We start from the raw sequence: 20,163 nt of genomic DNA on the forward strand, positions 1-20,163 counted from the left end.
TTCTGTTTGTTTCATTGACATAAGACCATGGAATTAGTAGGTACTCCGTCATAAGATAGGTACAATTACGTCTATTGACCTCCTTTAACTTCTTCCTCTGAAGTCAAATTACATATTTATTTCCGACAAAAACAACAATAATACCTGAATTTAAAAAAAATACAACAAAACAACTAACACATATGCACTAATGGTGGGCTTATTGCTAAAAATCTCTCCGTGTAGTACCTATGTTCCTCGAAGATAGGTACTCCTTGATATATATAGATAGATAGATCCTATTTCTTTAAGAATGACAATAAGATTCATTACACCATTTTCTTTTGCCCAAGTTTGTACTTTTGATCGCATACAAAATTTCGGGATAAAAAGTACCCTATTTGTGCTATTCCAGGTTATATCTACCCATGTACCAAATTTCAATCTTACGGTCCAGTAGATTGTGTGAAAGAGTGACAAACATACATACATGCACACATCCTCCCAAACTTTCGCATTTATAATATTAATACGATGTATATTCTATGTTTCTTAGACTACTCTGAAACATTTATTAAACGTGCTATTGATTGAAAATTTGGATTTCTACCAAATCTGGCTGTGAAGCGGAAAAGGGTTGTAACATTCTGCAATACAAAATGTCAGATTACTTGGACATTTTGCAAACTTTCACGTACAGTGGAGACAACCTTTCAAGTCCATTCTGCGTCGGAGAATTCAATTTACGCGCGGTCTAAAAATTCTTAGGCGGATTTGTAGGGAAAGTGGCATAACGGAATGTGAAATTTGAAAATCTTGATTCCAAAAAGTATTGCTGCTAGATGTAATTTCTATGAAATTGAATAATTATATTTTTTCAAAACATATATTTAAACACAGCAACACTGACCGCATAAAAAAGCGTATAAAATATATGTAATAAATTTATTATTTTTATTTTTAGTATATTTTCATGTAAAAAATTGATTCAATTCCTACATGAAAATTAATTAAATGGAAAATCGAACAACAGTTGAGATATAGAAATAGTGTATATTTTTTATTATTATTTGTTTGTAAACTCGTTGTTGCACAAATAAAATACACACATAGAAATGAATAAAAATGTTTAACGCATAGTGATCGATTTATTTACAAGTGGACTTACTGAGACTTTGTGATATACCTATGTGGTTCACTATAAAACATGTATCACAGTGGTCACAGTTCATTAATTTAATAAAAATAATTATGTTTAATCAAGAAATGTTTTAATTAATTCTTAATAAATTCTTATTAAACTAAACGGATATATTTAACTTTATTAAAGGATATTTTTATTTCAGGAAGTAGTAAAACAAAACCCACAGAAGAGCGTGGTGTTATCTGCGTTTTCGGTGCTGACTCCACTCGCTCAGCTCAGCTTGGCCTCTGAAGGGGCGTCTCACGACGAGCTGCTCAACGCCATCGGCATGCCCAATGACAACTCCGTAAGTATCTCTCTCCCTCTCTCATCTAAGCGTATTGCCGGCTACTTCCGTCCGTTACTCTATAAAGCCACGAACACATAAGGAAACATTTGACGCCCGACATATCATATTTATAAAATAAAGTGTGATCGAAGATGTGTTATTTCACTCGAATCAATGGTAATGAGTGAGATAGAGCGATATATTGCGCGTCAAATGTTCCCTAGTGTATTCATGGCTTTATAATAGCTGATGAGTTTACTGCTGACTAGTTATATCAAAAACTCCATTATGTTGATAATCATGTAGAAAAAAATGTAGTTATCTAAAGTAAAGTAAAAGTAGTCTCTAAACCCTTTTGATCAACAGTTTGTCATTTATCTAACAAATCTAAAATATATACTACTAATATTTTGAAATCATAAAAGATAGTTCATTGTTTTGTATGGAGATTTTTGTTTGTATGTAAACTTTCGTATAGATAATGCAAAATAAATGCAAAGTGAATTGGATTTTTTTTTCAGCCACCTGACTTGTATTGAAAGAAAGAAAGAAAACACGTTTATTTAGCACAATAAAAAACATGACATATATAATACAACATGACGTGTTGTCTCTTATTTTTCAGACGAAGGAAGTATTTACCTCATTGACCAAAGATGTATCGAAGATACAGGGCGTGGAACTTAAACTAGCCAGCAAAGTGTACGTGGCTGCTAACTACGAGCTGAATGAGCAGTTCCAAGCTACTACCAAAAAAGTGTTTAATTCTGAAGTCCAGAATGTTAATTTCGTGAAGAATTTAGAGGCCGCTAAAACTATTAACACATGGGTAAATATCAAATTTTGTTTTTTATACATCAATGATGTTCAAAATCAGGCGCCAAATAATAGGTAGGTACCACTTTAAATGGTTTGCCCTAATTTAACCACATAAGTTTGACTTATGAGAGACCAAAATATGCGTCACAAATGATGATGATCACAGTTGTTGTCTACCTAATATAACATTATATTTATTCATTCCCAAAGAAAAAATAATTGTATTATTCAATTTATACTTAGGTGGAAGATCAAACCAACAAACGCATCAAAGATTTAGTCGAACCTAGTGAGTTGGACGGGAGCACCCGCGCTGTTTTGGTCAACGCTATATATTTCAAGGTAATACAATTTTCTTTATTTTCGTAATTTAGGGCTAACGTTAGCGGATTCGCCTTCGCCGATAGCTTCATTTCATTAGTGTTGTAAAAGTCAGTTTTGAATGTTTTGATAATCGCGGATACAAAGCAGTTTACGCTGCGTTGGCGTTAAAAAAACTGAAAGATATTGCCTACTTCAAATTTAAATCTAAACTAGTCAGGTAACTAATGAAATATTCAGGTAAGTCTTATTTAATTATGAAAACTATGCCTTTCAGGGAAGCTGGTTGGAGAAGTTTGACCCGAAGTTGACGCAAAATAAAAAATTCCAAGTCTCCAAGGACAAATCTGTTGACCTTCCATTCATGTACAAGAACAAAAATTTTAAATACGGAGAGAGTCAAGAACTTAATGCTCAGGTAAATTTCTAATATTAATTTATTTAATAATTTATACACACAACATTTATTTTTTATTTCTTAGGCGTAGATTGAAACTATATTAAATAAACCATTGGTCCTAAAGTTTTCAAGACACCTAAAGGCATATCACAAATTTAAAACTACTTTATGTAAACTTCTTCAATATCGTTACTGTGATACATATTATACATATTTGTTAATAATAAAATAACCAAAAATATATATTTGAACTTCTCCCTGCTTCGGAATGCACATGAAGCCTTTGGCCCCGACGGTAATTGCAGTCGTTAAAACTCACCAATGCGCAATGAGCCATTCTTCTTATCTATCCAAATTCAAATTCAAATTCAAATTCAAAATTCTTTATTCAATTTAGGATGATATACATCACTTATTGACGTCAAAAAAATTACTTAAACTAAGTCTACTGCCGGCTTCCAAAGCGCAAGTGAAGAAGAAGCGGCGCAACAAACTTCACCGCAGCCTTTTCTCCAAGGACGTCAATTAACAAATATAGGTCTTATACATATATTAAAAATTAGGAGGACTAATTTACATTATTATTAAAAATGTCAAAATTTGAATAAATAAATAAATAAAATAAAAGTTGTATTTCCAATAAAATTATTGAAAATTGTCATACAATATATATAAATATAAATAAAAAGCTAAATGTATAAAACGTACATAATAATGTCATAAATCAATTACATATGTTATGAGGATACTGCACCATGCTTGGGCCAGACATTATTGTCGTTCACATAATCATCAGACTTGTAATATGCCTTTTTACAAAGTACTTCTTTTATATAATTTCTAAATTTTTTGTCCGGCAAATCAAGAATCCATTTAGGCAATTTGTTATAAAAACGATACAGTTCCCAACAAAAGACGTTCTAACTTTGGCCAACCGATGCCCGGGGACAGATAATTTATCTTTATTACGTAAGGCTCTATCAGTATAATCACCAACTTTTTTAAATAAGTTTAAATTTTTCCGGACACGTATATCCATATCCATAGGGAAGTCTAGTGTCCCTTAAATGACTGATGATGATTATTATTATTATTTTTAGCTCTTGGAACTGCCATACCAAGGCGAAGAAGCATCATTCCTAGTTGTACTGCCGAGGGAGGTCGATGGGTTGGCAGCCTTGGAAGAGAAACTAAAGGACCCCACTGTGCTTCAAAAAGCCATTGACAACATGTCGCCCCAAGAAGTCAATGTCTACTTGCCGAAATTCAAAATTGAAACAACAACTGATCTTAAACAAGCTCTTGAAAACGTAATATTACAAATATTATTTTGTTAACCTTGTATTCATAAAAACGTTTTGTAGAATGTAAACTTAAGTGTTTTAGGAAACAATAATAAAGCCCTTTTGGCATGATAGGGATCAACACTGTTTAAATGAGTTTCTTTTGGCATTTCTTCTCGGCAATTGGCGTTCCGAAATGCCAATAGTATGTATCTTTTAAAAAAAATACTAAATAATATCTAATTTGACGTGAAATTTGCCTGTGGAGATCGTATTTCTGAATAAATTATTTGAATTTGGGAATGTCGAAAATTAAATAAACATACTTAAGTCGACAAGTTGATCAATAAACCTTGTTTAACATTTGGTTTTTCAGATGGATGTAAAGAAAGTGTTCGACGCTAGCCAAGCTAAACTGACTGGCCTGCTTAAATCCCCAGAAACACTGTTCATAAGTGCAGCGAAACAAAAGGCGTTCATTGAAGTCAACGAAGAAGGCGCGGAGGCCGCTGCTGCAAACGGTAAGGCAGAATATCAATCTACATAAGCTCTTTTTGATGTAATATCATTTTCAGGAAACTAAAATCTGAAAAAAAATTCGAACAGCGACCGAATTCTCCACAGAATAGTAGAGAAAAGTATAAAGCAAATTTGAACGTTCGTGCTGTGAGAATTGATACAAGGGCTGTTTTGGCAAAATCTATCATAGTAACTCATCAAATCCTCACTTGTCCTGTGACACAAACTGGTGACCGAAGAACCGGTAGCCACAATTGGGAAAAATTACAATGTGTTGTAACACACAGTTGGCAGAGAATTTGTACGTGCAACACTATTTACTTCCCACAAAGACACAGTTTTCCGCAAGGCCTGTTTACTAGGCCCTTTTTGCGAGAGGAGTCTGAACTGCCGCTTAGTCGTGCCAAGCTCCTTTCGCAAACGGAGCACTGCCGATGATGGACTCGAGCTACCGCTTGAAATTATGTACTTATTTGTACTGAAATTATAAATCCCATCACTTTCATACAGAAAAAAATACCTGACAATTACAACTAACTCCTACCATAATTTAACTTATTATTATCACTGAAAAAATGCCAGAACATCAGACATACGTTATTCAACGCAACAACGTCAAAAAAATGTAAATCATATGTGATTTTTTCGAATAATGTCATCAGTTTAACGTCTATTTCCGTGTTGAATAAGGCAGATATCATCAAAAAATATTGTGAGATTGCCTATTGTCTTCGTAATATTTATTTTTATTGAAAGTGAAATAGATACAATAGACGCAATAAATTAACGCACTATCCCGCGCGTCACATGAAAGAAGCCTTAAAAAACATAAGTGACACTATTTAAAAGATTTCTATTCTGTACGTTGGATTATTTATGTTTACTCCAAAGTCTGTCTTTACTAATTTACCTTATTTCATTGTTATCTGAAATTACATTTGCTGCCTTCAAATACGAAAACGTATATTTGCTATAAAAGTAAAGTTGTCCTCAATTCAAGGTACTCGTACGTGGAGTACGAGTACCTATCTTTATATATATTACGCAATGGTTTCAGAATTTGTTATCCAGACACTGAGCCTACCTCCAGAAATAATGATAAACCATCCGTTCTATTTCCAACTGAGGCACATGAACCTCGTTCTATTCAACGGAGTATTTGCACAACCCTAGTTAAAGTAAATCGTGGTATTATAAATATTGTGAAATAAATGCGGTGCATTGGGAATCGTAAAAACAAAATCATGTCACAACTGCTTGGAATGATCAATCAATTACTATTTTATTACTATATCAAAATATATGGAAGACAGCAAAACTAAATGATTTTCGTTTGAAACGAGTAACGAATGCATGTACGGCTATATCTAGCTCAAGTTGTAACACATTTCATCAACACGCTAAGGTTTTAATGAAGTTAAATATCAAATTATTTCCAGTCTTGGTACACTTGCAACTATTTAGACAGACATGACTAGTGAATTAAATACATAGGAAGGAAGTATAAAGCAATTTTTGTGGTAATTTAGTATAATTTTTCGTCTAATAAAAATCATAACATAAAGAAATAACAATCAATAAAAAATAGTAGATTAGTAGCCAAGGGCTGTAAGGCATCAATTGCAGCAGCGAGGGCGCCTATAGTTCGAGGGTGCAATTGATGCTTACACCCGAGCTAACTACTCTGCTTTACATCTCGATTGTGAGGTAAGTAGAAAAAAACGTAATTATAAAAAAATCCCAAAAACAAACAATACTTAAAGTAAAAGTTTCCTATTCCCGCCTTTTTTCATTAAAAAGAAAGAAAGTACTTTTTTTTATTAAAGTATTAAATTGAGCTTCGCCGTTCGATACCTATTTGAAATTGATAAAAATTATATTAATACAAAGACAAGGACTAATATCGAAGCCACCTCTTTGGTCATTGGGCTGAATGCATGATGCCAGTATGATGGTTAGATGTACGCGAACTTTTTGAAAGAGTGAAGTTTTTTTTTTCTAGCTACATTTACCCTAGAGCGCTAATTGGTCACCTACAAGCCCCATTTGGGGGTAATAAGGACCTACTTACCGAATATGAGAGATGTAAAAACAATTTACTGTTGAAATCTTTTTTTTAGTCGTTTACTCTTGACGACCACTTTGGTCGTGATTTTGGTTGGTCTTTTCGTGCTCGGCTGCAACTCTTGCGATGGCTCTCCATTTACTGTAAGATTAATGTGTTCTTTTTAATTTATGTGCATTGTTAAATGTTTATATTGCAGAACCTTTAACAGATAGAGCAGCATTTGAAATTGACGAATTCCTTGCTGACAAACCGTTTTACTTCGAACTGCGAATGTCTGGTCAAATTGTTTTCTCTGGCGTTTTCCAATTCAATGATGATTAAAAGGAATTTTAATAATTTACAACAAACAAATCGTCGCGTTTTATGGACATGTAATTTATGTATTAATACGTAATTGAATTCATTTGTTTGTTTTTTTATTCATATTAATTAATTTAATTTTTCTTAAAAATTTACCTAAAACACATATAATAAATGCGTAATAATAATCTAAATCGAATCAAAATTCCTTATTAATCGATACTATTAATTAACAATTAATTACATTTGAAATAAATTTTAAATCTTTCATGTCGTTATATTCCGTTTTAAGTTTACAAATATGTACTTATAATCTTAATAAAGTTATCAATCCATCTTTGACGCTGATAGACCCTTCTATTTTGAACTGCGAGAGTTTAACAAACCACTATTCAATGGCGTATTTGTCAATTGAAAATTTTAAACAGACGTAGACGTTCTATCAATTATAAGTAGGTATTATCTCTAGTACAAAGCATGCAACGTTAACTCTTTTTATATACTTATTTGAAAGACCGTAAACGGCATGCTCCTTGCTAATTAAAACAATTACTATCCATCCAATAATAAATACTTCATCACCATATTTACTATATCTACTAATAATAAAATTAATAAACTCGCTCATGTCCATAATAAAGCGATAGTGATGGTGTAATGGCTAAGCCTGTGGATCGAAATCACCCAAGTTCGAATCCTACTCGTACCACATAGGATATTATACCAATATGACTAATTTATAATAGTTTTATTTAACCACGACTTACCGGTGAAGGAAAACATGCAGGTTTCCTGCATACTGGTTGATTATTAACTTGTGTGTGAATTGGAGAAGGCAATGGCAAACCACTCCATTGATAGTGCCAAAGAGTTGTTGTGTGTGTTTAATTCCACGTAATGACCACGAACGACGCTCAGCCTTGGCAAAATACGACTTTTCAACCCCGTTACTACGAATCTCTTTACAATATACTATGTAAACTAATCGAGTTAATCAATGACATATGCAATGAGCAGTATAGGTGTTTTTTTTTTACCTAAACAGTAAATTGGCTACTTGACTCGGTAAAAAAAAATACATTTATTTAAATATATGTATTTTTTATTTTTATTGTTAAAATACATGTATTTAAATGTCACTTTAATTGATTAGTTATGTTAATTATATTAAGAATGAATTTTGACTTCAAAAACATTAATGTCATATAAGATCCATATATTTGTTTTTGACGTTTGAATTAGCATTAGGAAGTATTGAAGTGTGGACATGGATTAATTTTATTACTTTTTTCCTGTAGAGTTTGGTATGTACGGAGCTTCGTATCCGACCCGTGAGTTTGTAGCAGACAGACCATTTTACTTCGAAATCCGAATAAATAATCAACCTATTTTTACTGGCATGGTGAAATCCGCCCAGAGTATAATTGACAAGAATTAGAATATTTATGAAAGTATAATTTTATTTTTTAAAAGTATTATTTTTATTTACAATAACCTAACGTTCATACAAGATCAATAAATTTAAAAACATACGATGTAATTTTTATTCTGTAAAATTATTTTAGATTTATTTATTTACTATTTTTATTTTACTTGCCTATTTTTAGAACATTGTTATAATTTTATTTACAGGGTTTATAATACGTGAATCTATTAGTTACCCTCTAAAAGAGACGTATGAATTCATAGCAGATAGACCGTTTTTCTTCGAACTCCGGCACGCGGATAAGCCCCTTTTTTCTGGCGTCATGACGTCAGAATGATGTTTAATAGTAATACATTTTAATTATTACTATTCGCATGCTTCTTTTTGACGCATGCGCACTACTTTTGACCAATGCTCTATGCTCTATTTAAATTATTTCCATCATCTGCATACTAATCGCAGTTTGAAAAATCTTTCTATACTTACACCATTTTTATAACCTACATAATACTTAATACTCATATTAAACTTAACACTTATAGTACTAAATTAAATACAGACTAATTTTATTACTGTTTTTCCTATAGAGTTTGGTATGTACGGAGCTTCGTATCCGATGAATACCCGTGAGGTCGTAGCAGACAGACCGTTTTACTTCGAACTCCGACGCGGAACCACCTTATTCAACGACGTACTGGTCGAACCATAATGTAAATGTAAACCATAAATAAGTATTTACCTAACAATTGTAATTGTTGTACAATACAATAACCCTTTGTTGCACATTATAAACATAAGTTAAAATCTTAACTTAATTACATGCGCAAAAGGCGGCCTTATCGCTGTGAGCAATTTCTTCTAAGCAACCTTGTTTAATTACTGGTTTAATTACAAACACTAATTCATCATTCGGTAATATGTGTGTAAAATTATCGCATTATAGCACGTTTTTGTTTACTTTTTATCGCATCAATAAGATAAACTAATTGTGAACTAAAGTGGAACTAACTGTGAATCGCCCTCGAAATATCGAATTTTGTTATACCTTATAATATTGTAGTAGGGGCCTAGATTCCTAAGGTGACGCGGGTCGTCCACAGTGTGTCGCCACCTTATAATGTATAAGTTAGCTATTAGGGCAGATAGACCTGTAGACCGAGTGAATATTGACTACATATGTATATATTTCCAGCAGGTTCTTAAATAATTTATTGTATATTTGACATAGTTAGCAGATAGCTCGTTTGTTCATTCCTTCAGCGTGAAGAGGAACAAACAAAAAAGAAATATCGCGTGAATAATATTAGTTAGGATTAGGATTATAATCTCAATGTATTTAATGAATAGCGTATTCATAAAATTGAGCTTTAAAATTTTTATTTAAAATATCATACTTACATGTTTCATTCCAGTTGTGGAGGGATTTATGTCACCAAACTTACCAAAACCAGTATACAATTTTATTGCGGATAGGCCCTTTTATTTTGAGCTGAGGACCAAAAATAATCCTCTTTTCAACGGATTATATATGCACTAAAGTAAGTCATAGACACCAAAGAGCAAATACTAAATTAGTACCTCTGCTATCAATAATATTTAACTTGTATTAAAACTTCAAACTATTTTTGTGACCTTTGTCGTCTATTTTTTATACTTTTGCAGATACCGAAATACATGCAATAATAATTTGCCCTTACGGAAGAGACTAAAAATATTACACGAATACATTGTTTTCAAAAATAATATTAGTTATTGTGCTAGACTATGAAATCGCGAAGATATATGTAGTCGCGGACTTTTACAAGCATTTTGTAAAATACCCTGAATTTTGCGGCGCAGACCCTTCCCTAAACTACTTCTATATCTATAACCCCGGACCTTTATAACCGATCAAGCAGCGTTTGAAAAGAAAACTTTCGAAAAGTCGAACGTTTATTTTTTGGCATAATTGTATTTTATAAAATAATATATAGTATGAAATAACAATTTGTCCCTTTTTCTTGATTACGTAAACATACATAATGGGAATGTTATTTTAAAATTTCAATTTCAGAATTCATAATGGATTACAGCGCAAAAATATCAATAACATTTGACGCGGACCGGCCGTTCTACTTTGAACTGAGACATAAAGACACGCCTCTGTTTAATGGAGTATATATACAAGAATAATAATTTATTTAAGTGTATGTATTAAATTATCATGCAAAAAGAGTCATTTCACAGAAAAAAATAAAACTAACATACATACAAACAATTTAATTTTCTATACAATCAAATAATTGCCCATGGAATAACACGCACGCTCCAATCTGCCAATTATGAGATACCGGATTCGATCCCAGTCAGGTCAAGATGGACATAATATTTTCCTGATTAGCAGCAATCGTGGGGTTTAATTTAGTTTATTTGGGATTAATATAAGTCATTGGGTCATTAGGCACTCATTCTAAGACGCACTCACATCAAACAGTTAAGTTTTGTATCGCGGAGTTATTATATCCCATACAAAAAACTATAGTAGATGATTTATGTTTATATTATATAAAGGATAATTAGTCAATTACTACAGCACATTGTAAAAGACGTAGGTTTAAATTTCATCGTGCTACGTTTCGACAACGAATCAACAAAGCACGAGACGGAGCATGAGGCCGCTCTCCGCAACACTATTAAAAATATTTCTTATTTCCTCCTAAATCGCAAAAACAGCAATTAAAAGGCGTTTAAATGATGTGGTCTTAAATAACTTTAAATTATGAAATGTACTAATATTAGATACTACAAACGCATCATTTTAAAAATAATTAAAACACCCTTAATGAAAATTGTATTTAATATTAGGTAGGTTAGTAAAACAGTTTTATTTTTAATTCAGGGTTACAAAAATAAAACAAAAAAACAATAATCAGGGTAAAATAAAATAAAACAATAAACGTAAAATACACAGTGTTTTACCATTTATAAACGAATATTTTTACTAACTTAATTTTGTGATATCTGTGTAATGTCAAAAATAAATTTAGAAATAATTTCTTAAATTTTAGGTGCAGTCGCCAGCGTCCTATCCATGGTTATCCATACTCGTCCACCAGTCAATTTTATAGCTAACAGACCTTTTTACTTTGAGATGAGTAGTCGAAGGACCAATACTTCCCTTTTTAATGGAGTATTTATCCAACAGTAGAAATGACTACATCTGCGAAGGTTAATCCACTTACTTTGGTCGATCCAGAATATGTTGTTTTTTTTTTTCTTTTTAATCTTAAAATTATGGTCTTGCCTTGTGGAAATGAGCTGCTAAGTGATTTATATCTAACTTAATACAACGACATAGTTTATTAAATACGTATATATTATGAATAATACAAACTTAACTGAATGCGTATGCAGTAATTGTTGTAAGGAATTGTGGCTGAACGCATTGCGTACAATCCTAACTAATATTATAAATGTGAAAGTAAGTTTGTTTTTTAGTCACACTATTTAACCAATCTTGAAATTTTGCATGTAGTTTGAAATATGGCGGAAGACAGTGTGCCTTTTATCCCGGAAAATTAACGCGGGCGAAACCGTGGGCCAAAGCTCGTTCCATATTATCTATGCGTATGAAAATGCTGCATACGCACTCGGTGCGTGTACGGGCCTTTACGCGATATTTGTGCGTGTGTTGTGTGCGAGTAATATATGTTTGCAGTGCAGTGCATTTCATTTTTATTTTTATTTTTATTTGTCTATTTGTCTATTTATGACGTTATACGAGTAAAGGTACCTTTTGGTATTAAAAGTACCTTATATTTCTGTAATCTGCTACTCAAAAACTATTCAGATTAAACATTAAACACATAAAAATCCGCCCACAAGGTCCCTTTACCCTTGAAACATAAAACAATATTTTATAAACAGAAAACTCTATTATTTATTATTTTAAAATTCGCAATAAAACGTCTGCGTCTTTTCCACGCAAGATCAAATACCTAACTCGAGGATACTGTATGGATCAGCTGATATTTTTTGCTATTTCTGAGATGCCTTTGTTGCTTATGAAAAGTTGTTCAGTGTCGTGGACTGGGCATGTACCTAGACATAATAATGTGAATGTATAAAAAGTCAACCTGTATACAATTTTAAACTGGATAGCTTCTAAATTAGTGATACTTTCAGAGAACCTACATAGTTCCCTTACTATAAAAATCTAACGTCTACTAATAAATTTGATGATAATGTAACTGGTGCAATTGTTTAAATTCCAGTTTTCATAGGTGTGGGTGCCAGTTTGTTTGTTAATCCTACAGTTGAATTCATGGCTGATAGACCCTTCTACTTTGAGATAAGATCTAATGGCAAGCCTCTATTTACTGGAGTATATGTACATCAACGATCAAATTAAAAATATTTTTTATTTTCATGTTAATGAGTTAGTATTTCTTTTTGAGTGATTTTGACTGGTGCTAATGCAAAACTAACACTCAGCAGAAGCTCTTTTCTACCAAATTATAATTATGTAATGTGAATGCAGGCTCAATGGTACATATCTAATCTCTCATATACATATAAGAATCAAAAAGTGCGTTTCGTTCGTTAATAAAAACTTAATATTTCATCAGGGTAGGTCTATCACCACATCCTCGATATTATTGAAGGGTATCTACTTGTAGTGTAAGAAGATGCCTACAGCCATGGTATATATCTATAGCCTGAAAATTAAACGTCGAGGCTAAAATGGTAGGATCTATTAAATACAGTGATGTATTAAATAATACTATATAGTTACGTCTTATTCTTTACTTTCTAAAAATATGTATGTAACAGTTCCTAGATCTGGATTTAAAAAATATTATCGCGTTACTAACAATCTTTTTATCATATTTGAAGTATTTTCAACACGGGAAATGTCCAACAGTGAAACAAACTAGTTTAGAAAATAAATATTAAAATAACCTAACTTAACACTATTATTTAATACATACTAATGATTGTTTAATTTAATTTACTTACTTAGGATTTACTACCTCTTAGGCCTCCAAAATCTTTTTTCCGATCAGACTATTTTATAGAATACTGTTGACTGACTTTCGAGAAAAGACAAAAAATGTGCGAATTCACTGAATATACTATATATTCAATAGAATGTTTTTAAATTATTCTTGTAGTTGAATATGTAAAATGATAACAAAGAGCGTCGTAAATAATTATATCATTCTAATTCCAGCTTTCTTTGCAACGATCACGAGCGTATCACTTAGCTTTCCAATACACTTCCAAGCAGATAGACCCTTCTATTTTGAGCTAAGATATATTGGCAAGCCTCTATTTAATGGAGTGTATGTACAAGAAAAATAAAAGTAAACAAGCACTTTGAAATGTTTACGCGAGTAGGTATTTCTTAATTACCGTGGATTGGTGCCAAACGCGAACTAACAATTCTATAACTCACCCTTACTCTTCCAAATTATTAATAACATATTACATAATCTTCTCATGTAGATTGAAGGAAAATTCGTAATTTTTTTGATTAATTATAGCGGCCGCTCGCGACTTGTCTCGATATAACGAAGTCTATTTATTGAACTTTTAAAAGTCTAATTTATCTCTTTGCCAAAACTTCATGAAGTTTCTTCGTTAGTTTATTCTTAAAAAAAATGTAAAACACATTTTTTTTCCATTCGATAACTTTGTCTAATCTGAAGAAACTTTCTATTATTTCGACTATAAAAATTCTTTACGGTACGAGTACTGGGAATAACCGTATGATAAATATATCATAAATATGACAGCTCCCTTGTAGGCTGTTGCCTAAACATATCGAGCGTCTATTAATAAACCATATTATGTATGTATATCTCATTTCCAGAGTTTGGCATAGCATATTTGAGTGCGGTTATATCTAACCCACTGACATTCGAAGCAAATCATCCGTTTGTATTCTTTCTGAGAAAGGGAGATACTATCCTATTTAGTGGCGTCTACATGTCTTAGGTATTAAACAATCATTCTTTCAAAAGCTTTAGCATAGACTAGACACATTTTGGTAATGGCATGTAAAAAAGGCTTTTATTCTAACAATAATTTTAATTATCAAAAACTGATAATAATATGTTACTCCTGCATTTGCACATTTATTTTCGATTAGATCAGAAATAAAATAATTCTTTTTCTAATTTATAATAAACGTGTTATGAAAATTATAGTAAGTCAGAAATCAAGGATATCTAAAATATAACCCTATAATGTAGACCAACTTAGATCTATATAATTTTTGTAATATAATACTGTAATGTAAATAATTTTAACCCATCATCGCCTCAGACTGATAGTCGGCTGTTCGTGATCGGAGATTAATAGATCTTTTGTACAGTTTAAAAAAGTAATATTATATTCAATCATTGCAAATTTAATTATAAAGTATAATATTAATGGCGTTCTTGTCCACTAAAGTTGGAAGTGATTCTTGATTTAAAAAATAATTGACTTTTTATATCACACTTTCAGTTTTTCAAGTCCTCACAAGGGCGTCATTTGTTGCACCATGTATGGAGTTTTTGGCGGACAGGCCGTTCTTCTTCATACTTAGGAGTAACCATGTCGATTTATTCGCTGGGACTTTTCTCTCGTGACGATAAAACTAAATGTAATACATTGAATTATTTAGCACGAGGTCTGGTGGAATATGGTTGTTGAGAAAAGAGTTGAGTTTTTTTCTGGTGATGGACGTTTCCAGGACCATTTTTTTTATATTTCAATAATTTGCGAAACAAATATTACGTTAATTAACTGAGATATTTAAAGGTTATTATTATTATATAACTAAATATGATTGACGATAAAGTAATGAAAAAAATATTGATACGTATAAAAGGCACATCATTTTCTTAAACACACAAAATTAGGTTAGTCTAATTTTTAACATTGCATGAAATCTATATGCTATTTGGTGGTTGGTGCTGTTATGACGCATAAAAGCATGTTATTAAAGGTATAGGCTATGCATGTATTTTGGTATCGAAAAACTCTAGGTGGATTCCATCAATTTCGTTTTACTAATATTTATGTCATCGACTAATACTGCATATTGTTTATTGTTTTTGTTTATTTTAATGTTTTCTTTTTTTTTCAATCAACATATTTTAAGAATGAATAATATTAATTTTTTAAATACTTAATTTTATTCCATGCCAACTCTTTAATTTTCTGTTTGTACCTTTATATATCATACAAATTTTATATCAATCAATTGTTAAAAATTATTAATCCAGCATTTAATTAATTTATTATAATGATTACTAATATTTTTTTATGTTTTCAGGATATTCAATGATATCAAGAAGATCTGTATTTGACAAAAATTGTAATTTAACAATGATAAATAAAAGGAATTCTCAACTTAACTCACTTGTTATTTTTTTCCAATCCCATTCATATATTTTTACTATAAGCATGCTAATTTCTCGATGATTGAAAGTAAAAACTTGAGTGAGAAAATAAGACATACGTATTATACAGTATGTGAGCATATGCAAAGCCTTCTTTCGTAGAAATGAACATTCATTATAACGAAAACAACAAAATGTTTAATATTTATACCTGAAATAAAACCGAATGTGTACTTAAAAAAATTACAAAAAAAAATTAAAGAGATTTCAACGCGTCTCATCGAGACAAGTGGTGATCCGAGATCAGGTATTTTCTTTGCTCAGCGTATAAGTCTGGCAGTACAGTGAGGAAATGCTGCCAGCATTCTGGGCACGTTGCCTCGGTGCTGCGCGTTTAAGGAGGTTTTCTATTTGTAATTTTTGTCTTATTTTAATTTTAATTTTATGCGTAGATCATGTGTAGTGACATTTTGTGCCAGATGTCTATAATAGGTGGCTAAATTATAAGCACTAATTGTAATTACTTTAAAAAATTAGAATATATTATTACATACATAAATTTACTAAAATACCGCAGTCTCTACAGTTCGTTGCTTTGAGGTAACGTGCCCAGAAGATGATAATGACATCAATTTACACTGGTGAATCTCTATTTAGGCAGAGAGTGAAACAACACGTCGTTACCCAAACAACAAGTCATCAACATGACACAGCTACACCGCTACACGCAAACTGCATTATGTTATAATTCCAACCAGAATGTATCTCACCGAAAATGGGGCAAGAAGTGACCTCGGTTGGCACAACATTTCGAAATTCAAATGTAAAAATCTTTATTTTACTTATGAGACAAAAACAAATATTGAAGACAAAAAATACTTTAAGCTGACTTCCGCAGCGCAGGTGAAGAGTAAGCTGAGCAACAAACTTCGTCGCAGCTTTTTCTCCATGTAGAAGACGTGCAAAAAAGAATCATCTTTTTTAAATAGGGTAGAAACTGGAAACTTGCTGCGAGAAGTATTAAATTAAAGGCGAGTTATACTTATATATACGAGTAATGTTACTCACCTTTAATTGGTATTGATTATGTAATTCGCTTTTGTTTTATATATTTGAAAATTATGTTTATTACGGCAAAAGTATCTTGCGGTTTCAGAAGTTTAGATTATTTCTGTGCATTCAACATTTTAAGATTGTACCTTTATTGTTATGCCGCACCCGGGATTACTCTTCCAATTTGTTAAGGCATAGGAAACTAGCTGATAGAACACGCCTTTGTGCTCTAATGAAGGCTTTCAGACGAACAAACGTTAGCCACGAATTAATGTGGGGCGGCTTTCACAGGCTATCTTTATACGGACATTGTATTGGTGTCGGTATGTGGCTTTCAGTGTTAAACCAACCGGAGAGACCACAACAATATTTTTCCGGGAGAGGTAAAGATAATAAGCGCAATGATACGAGTAGATCTACTATTAATTAAATATTATTATTATTATACTTTTATAAATGTTTTCTCCTTTGTTATTATTAAAATATTGCTATGTTGTGAATACAAAAATTAACAAAATTAAATATCAATTTCTGACTGAAAATATTATTTCAAATTATGTAAAAGAAAATGTAAGACCAACTTATTTGAGAGCAATGTCTTATTTGAACAAATATATTCTACCTAGATGCAATAACCTGTATGGAACAAGAACTAATAATTACTTAATACCAAATTTGTTAAATAACCTACCTGTCGAACTACAGACTCTGTACAAACTGAATAGTAAAACATTTAAGAATAAGTTGAAAACTTTTTACCTGCCTAAATATAATAACAGCGACTCGCCGATGCCCAGATAAACCCTGCGAAGTTTTTGTGGTGCGGTTTTATAATGTTGTTGGATATTATATATTATACTGAATAAATAATAAAAAAAAAACTAACGCATGGTTTGCCAACATTATTTATTATACACGCTTGCAAAATAATTCCAATCACTGGCTTAGAAGCTAAACACAAAATAATTATGACTGTGGATTTTATACTTTTGGCAGTGGTAGGATTCGAATCTCCGGTTGTTTTAATACTTACGTATATGTACGTACGTACATCGTCTGTGATATAACTGCTGAAAACATTATTGTTGCGAGTTGCTTTGTTTGTTGATCCATGGTTTACATGGATAGTAAATGAGATGTATATCGGAATTGTTATTCACATTAGCTTCTTGTTACTTGATACATGGAATTTCAAAGATCAAATTATATGAGCCATGAGACTTGGCTCCATTATAAAAAGTTTTCATTCGTATTCCTCGTGGCTGACGATCGTGTCCATTACGTGTATTTAATTACCTACATTTATAGTTAACAGCTTTATTGACCTCTTCAATGGAGTGGTTTGCCACTGCCTTCTCCATTTCACACACTAGCTTAGAAGTCATCGATTAGAGTGCAGGTTTCTGACGCTGTTTTCCTCCAACAGAAGCAAGTGAAATGATGACTATGAAAACTAGTCGAATTAGTATACAAACTCGTGTGACACGAGTGAGTAGAATTACGAACTGGTTCCATTTCCCACATGTAAATTTGAGTGCTAACTCAATAGCTAATAAATTTATTAACTAAACTGTGGGATTCCTAACGATGGTACTGAGTCCTCATAAAGATATTCTTCTAATATTTTCAGAGATTATAAAATAAATCTACTGGAAGGTGACAATTTTCTGTCCTGGAATAATTTTGTACTGAAATAAAAATCTAAAACGGAGCATGAGCGACATCTCATCCTCACGTGTTCCGGGTTTCATACTAAGTTGTAGCGCCCGAAGCCTAGGATCCACTTAAAAAGACAAAGCAAAACCTATCGTAACAAAAATACAAACCTATTTTGTCATATGTGACCCTTTTGGTTTTATACTGTAATTAGTTCCAAACCAATATAAAATCGATGGTTCTATCCAGGATAGTTAACAATCTAAACAAACGTCGGTCTGTCTAGCCTTTCGGATTCAAATTAGCCTCGCTATATTGAATATTTCCGCTGAAAAGGGAAGCCACTGGCGGACTGCGTCGACTGCACTGTGGCGCTGTTTCCCCAACTAAAATGCATGTCGATAAAATAATTGCAGGGAATTAGCTACTTTTCTTTGTTAAGCTTCTTTGTTTAAGTGTAGTGGGCAGTACTTCGTCATCTTTAGTTTACTTCTATATGTGTATGTATATATTCTATAATATTTTAAGGTTTAGTCAAATTTATTAGAACAATTATTAGCATTTTATTGATAAATTGATGTACAATGTGTACATTTTATTTATTATTATGTAAAATTTACTGTGTAAGTTTCAAAATTTGTGAGACATTAGTTTCAAATCAAATCACATTTTTTTTAATTGATAAAGGTTTATTTCACACAATAAAATTAGTAATTACATAATATAATTTTTTAAAACATTAATTCTCAACATTATTTGAAATAATTACTCATTTTATTGTGTGTAATAAACTGTCACATATTCAGTATCGGCTTACAGTTTGAGAAACCGTGCCCATGGAGGAACAACTTCAATTAAGGAACAATACAGAGAAGTCTTAACAGCGTTTTCTTGTTAGCTGCAGTATGAAAGAGAACCAATTAGAACATAAAGTGAGTGGAGTGAGTGAAGTGAGTAGACAACAATAGGTTACCTGCACTGCACGCTACGGTACGTGCAATGTTGCCGATCGAGATATCGCTGTTCATTTTGCATGTTTGTTTTAAAACAAAACAGTCTGTATCTTTGAAGTTTATATATAAGGAAGGATATTGAAAAAAAAACTAAAGTATATTGACAAAAAATAAACAAATATTCGCTATAAAATTTAAATTAAAAATTATTAAAGAGGCCCATGGTGATTTTTTCGAAACCAATCGAACTATTTTGATCAACCAAAGAACAAATAAATGTACGTAGGTATTTTGTTCTTGTTAGATCGAAAAAAAATCCATGAATAAATAAATAAATAAATAAATATAAATATATTAGGACAAATCACACAGATTGAGCTAGCCCCAAAGTAAGTTCGAGACTTGTGTTATGGGATACTAACTCAACGATACTATATTTTATAACAAATACATGTATAGATAAACATCCAAGACTCGGGCCAATCAGAAAAAGATCATTTTCCATCATGACCCGACCCGACCCGGGGATCGAACCCAGGAC

General features: G+C 31.8%; 1 protein-coding gene across 23 annotated transcripts in view; it reads left to right on the forward strand.

Moving 5' to 3' along the window:
- LOC128670709 (antichymotrypsin-2-like) overlaps window positions 1-15,975 on the forward strand; it is a 39,640-nt gene extending 23,665 nt beyond the window's left edge. For 3 of the 23 annotated variants that reach the window (XM_053746614.1, XM_053746635.1, XM_053746626.1), the window contains exons 3-10: window positions 1,326-1,469; window positions 2,077-2,280; window positions 2,514-2,612; window positions 2,869-3,009; window positions 4,092-4,301; window positions 4,651-4,795; window positions 11,635-11,794; window positions 15,894-15,975. In XM_053746614.1, coding sequence (XP_053602589.1) covers window positions 1,326-1,469; window positions 2,077-2,280; window positions 2,514-2,612; window positions 2,869-3,009; window positions 4,092-4,301; window positions 4,651-4,795; window positions 11,635-11,774 — 1,083 coding nt within the window. In that variant the 3' untranslated portion in view covers window positions 11,775-11,794; window positions 15,894-15,975. Of the gene's footprint in view, window positions 1-1,325; window positions 1,470-2,076; window positions 2,281-2,513; window positions 2,613-2,868; window positions 3,010-4,091; window positions 4,302-4,650; window positions 4,796-5,850; window positions 5,972-7,057; window positions 7,614-8,459; window positions 8,634-8,793; window positions 8,934-9,174; window positions 9,298-9,999; window positions 10,126-10,640; window positions 10,774-11,634; window positions 11,795-12,840; window positions 13,005-13,799; window positions 13,963-14,441; window positions 14,567-15,079; window positions 15,219-15,893 lie in introns of those variants that run through there. The other 20 variants (XM_053746619.1, XM_053746630.1, XM_053746636.1 and 17 more) reach the window with 11 other exon arrangements.
- The last annotated feature ends 4,188 nt before the right edge of the window (window positions 15,976-20,163 follow it).

The sequence above is a fragment of the Plodia interpunctella genome, chromosome 6 (assembly GCF_027563975.2).
Source record: "Plodia interpunctella isolate USDA-ARS_2022_Savannah chromosome 6, ilPloInte3.2, whole genome shotgun sequence".
Lineage (NCBI taxonomy): Eukaryota > Metazoa > Arthropoda > Insecta > Lepidoptera > Pyralidae > Plodia > Plodia interpunctella.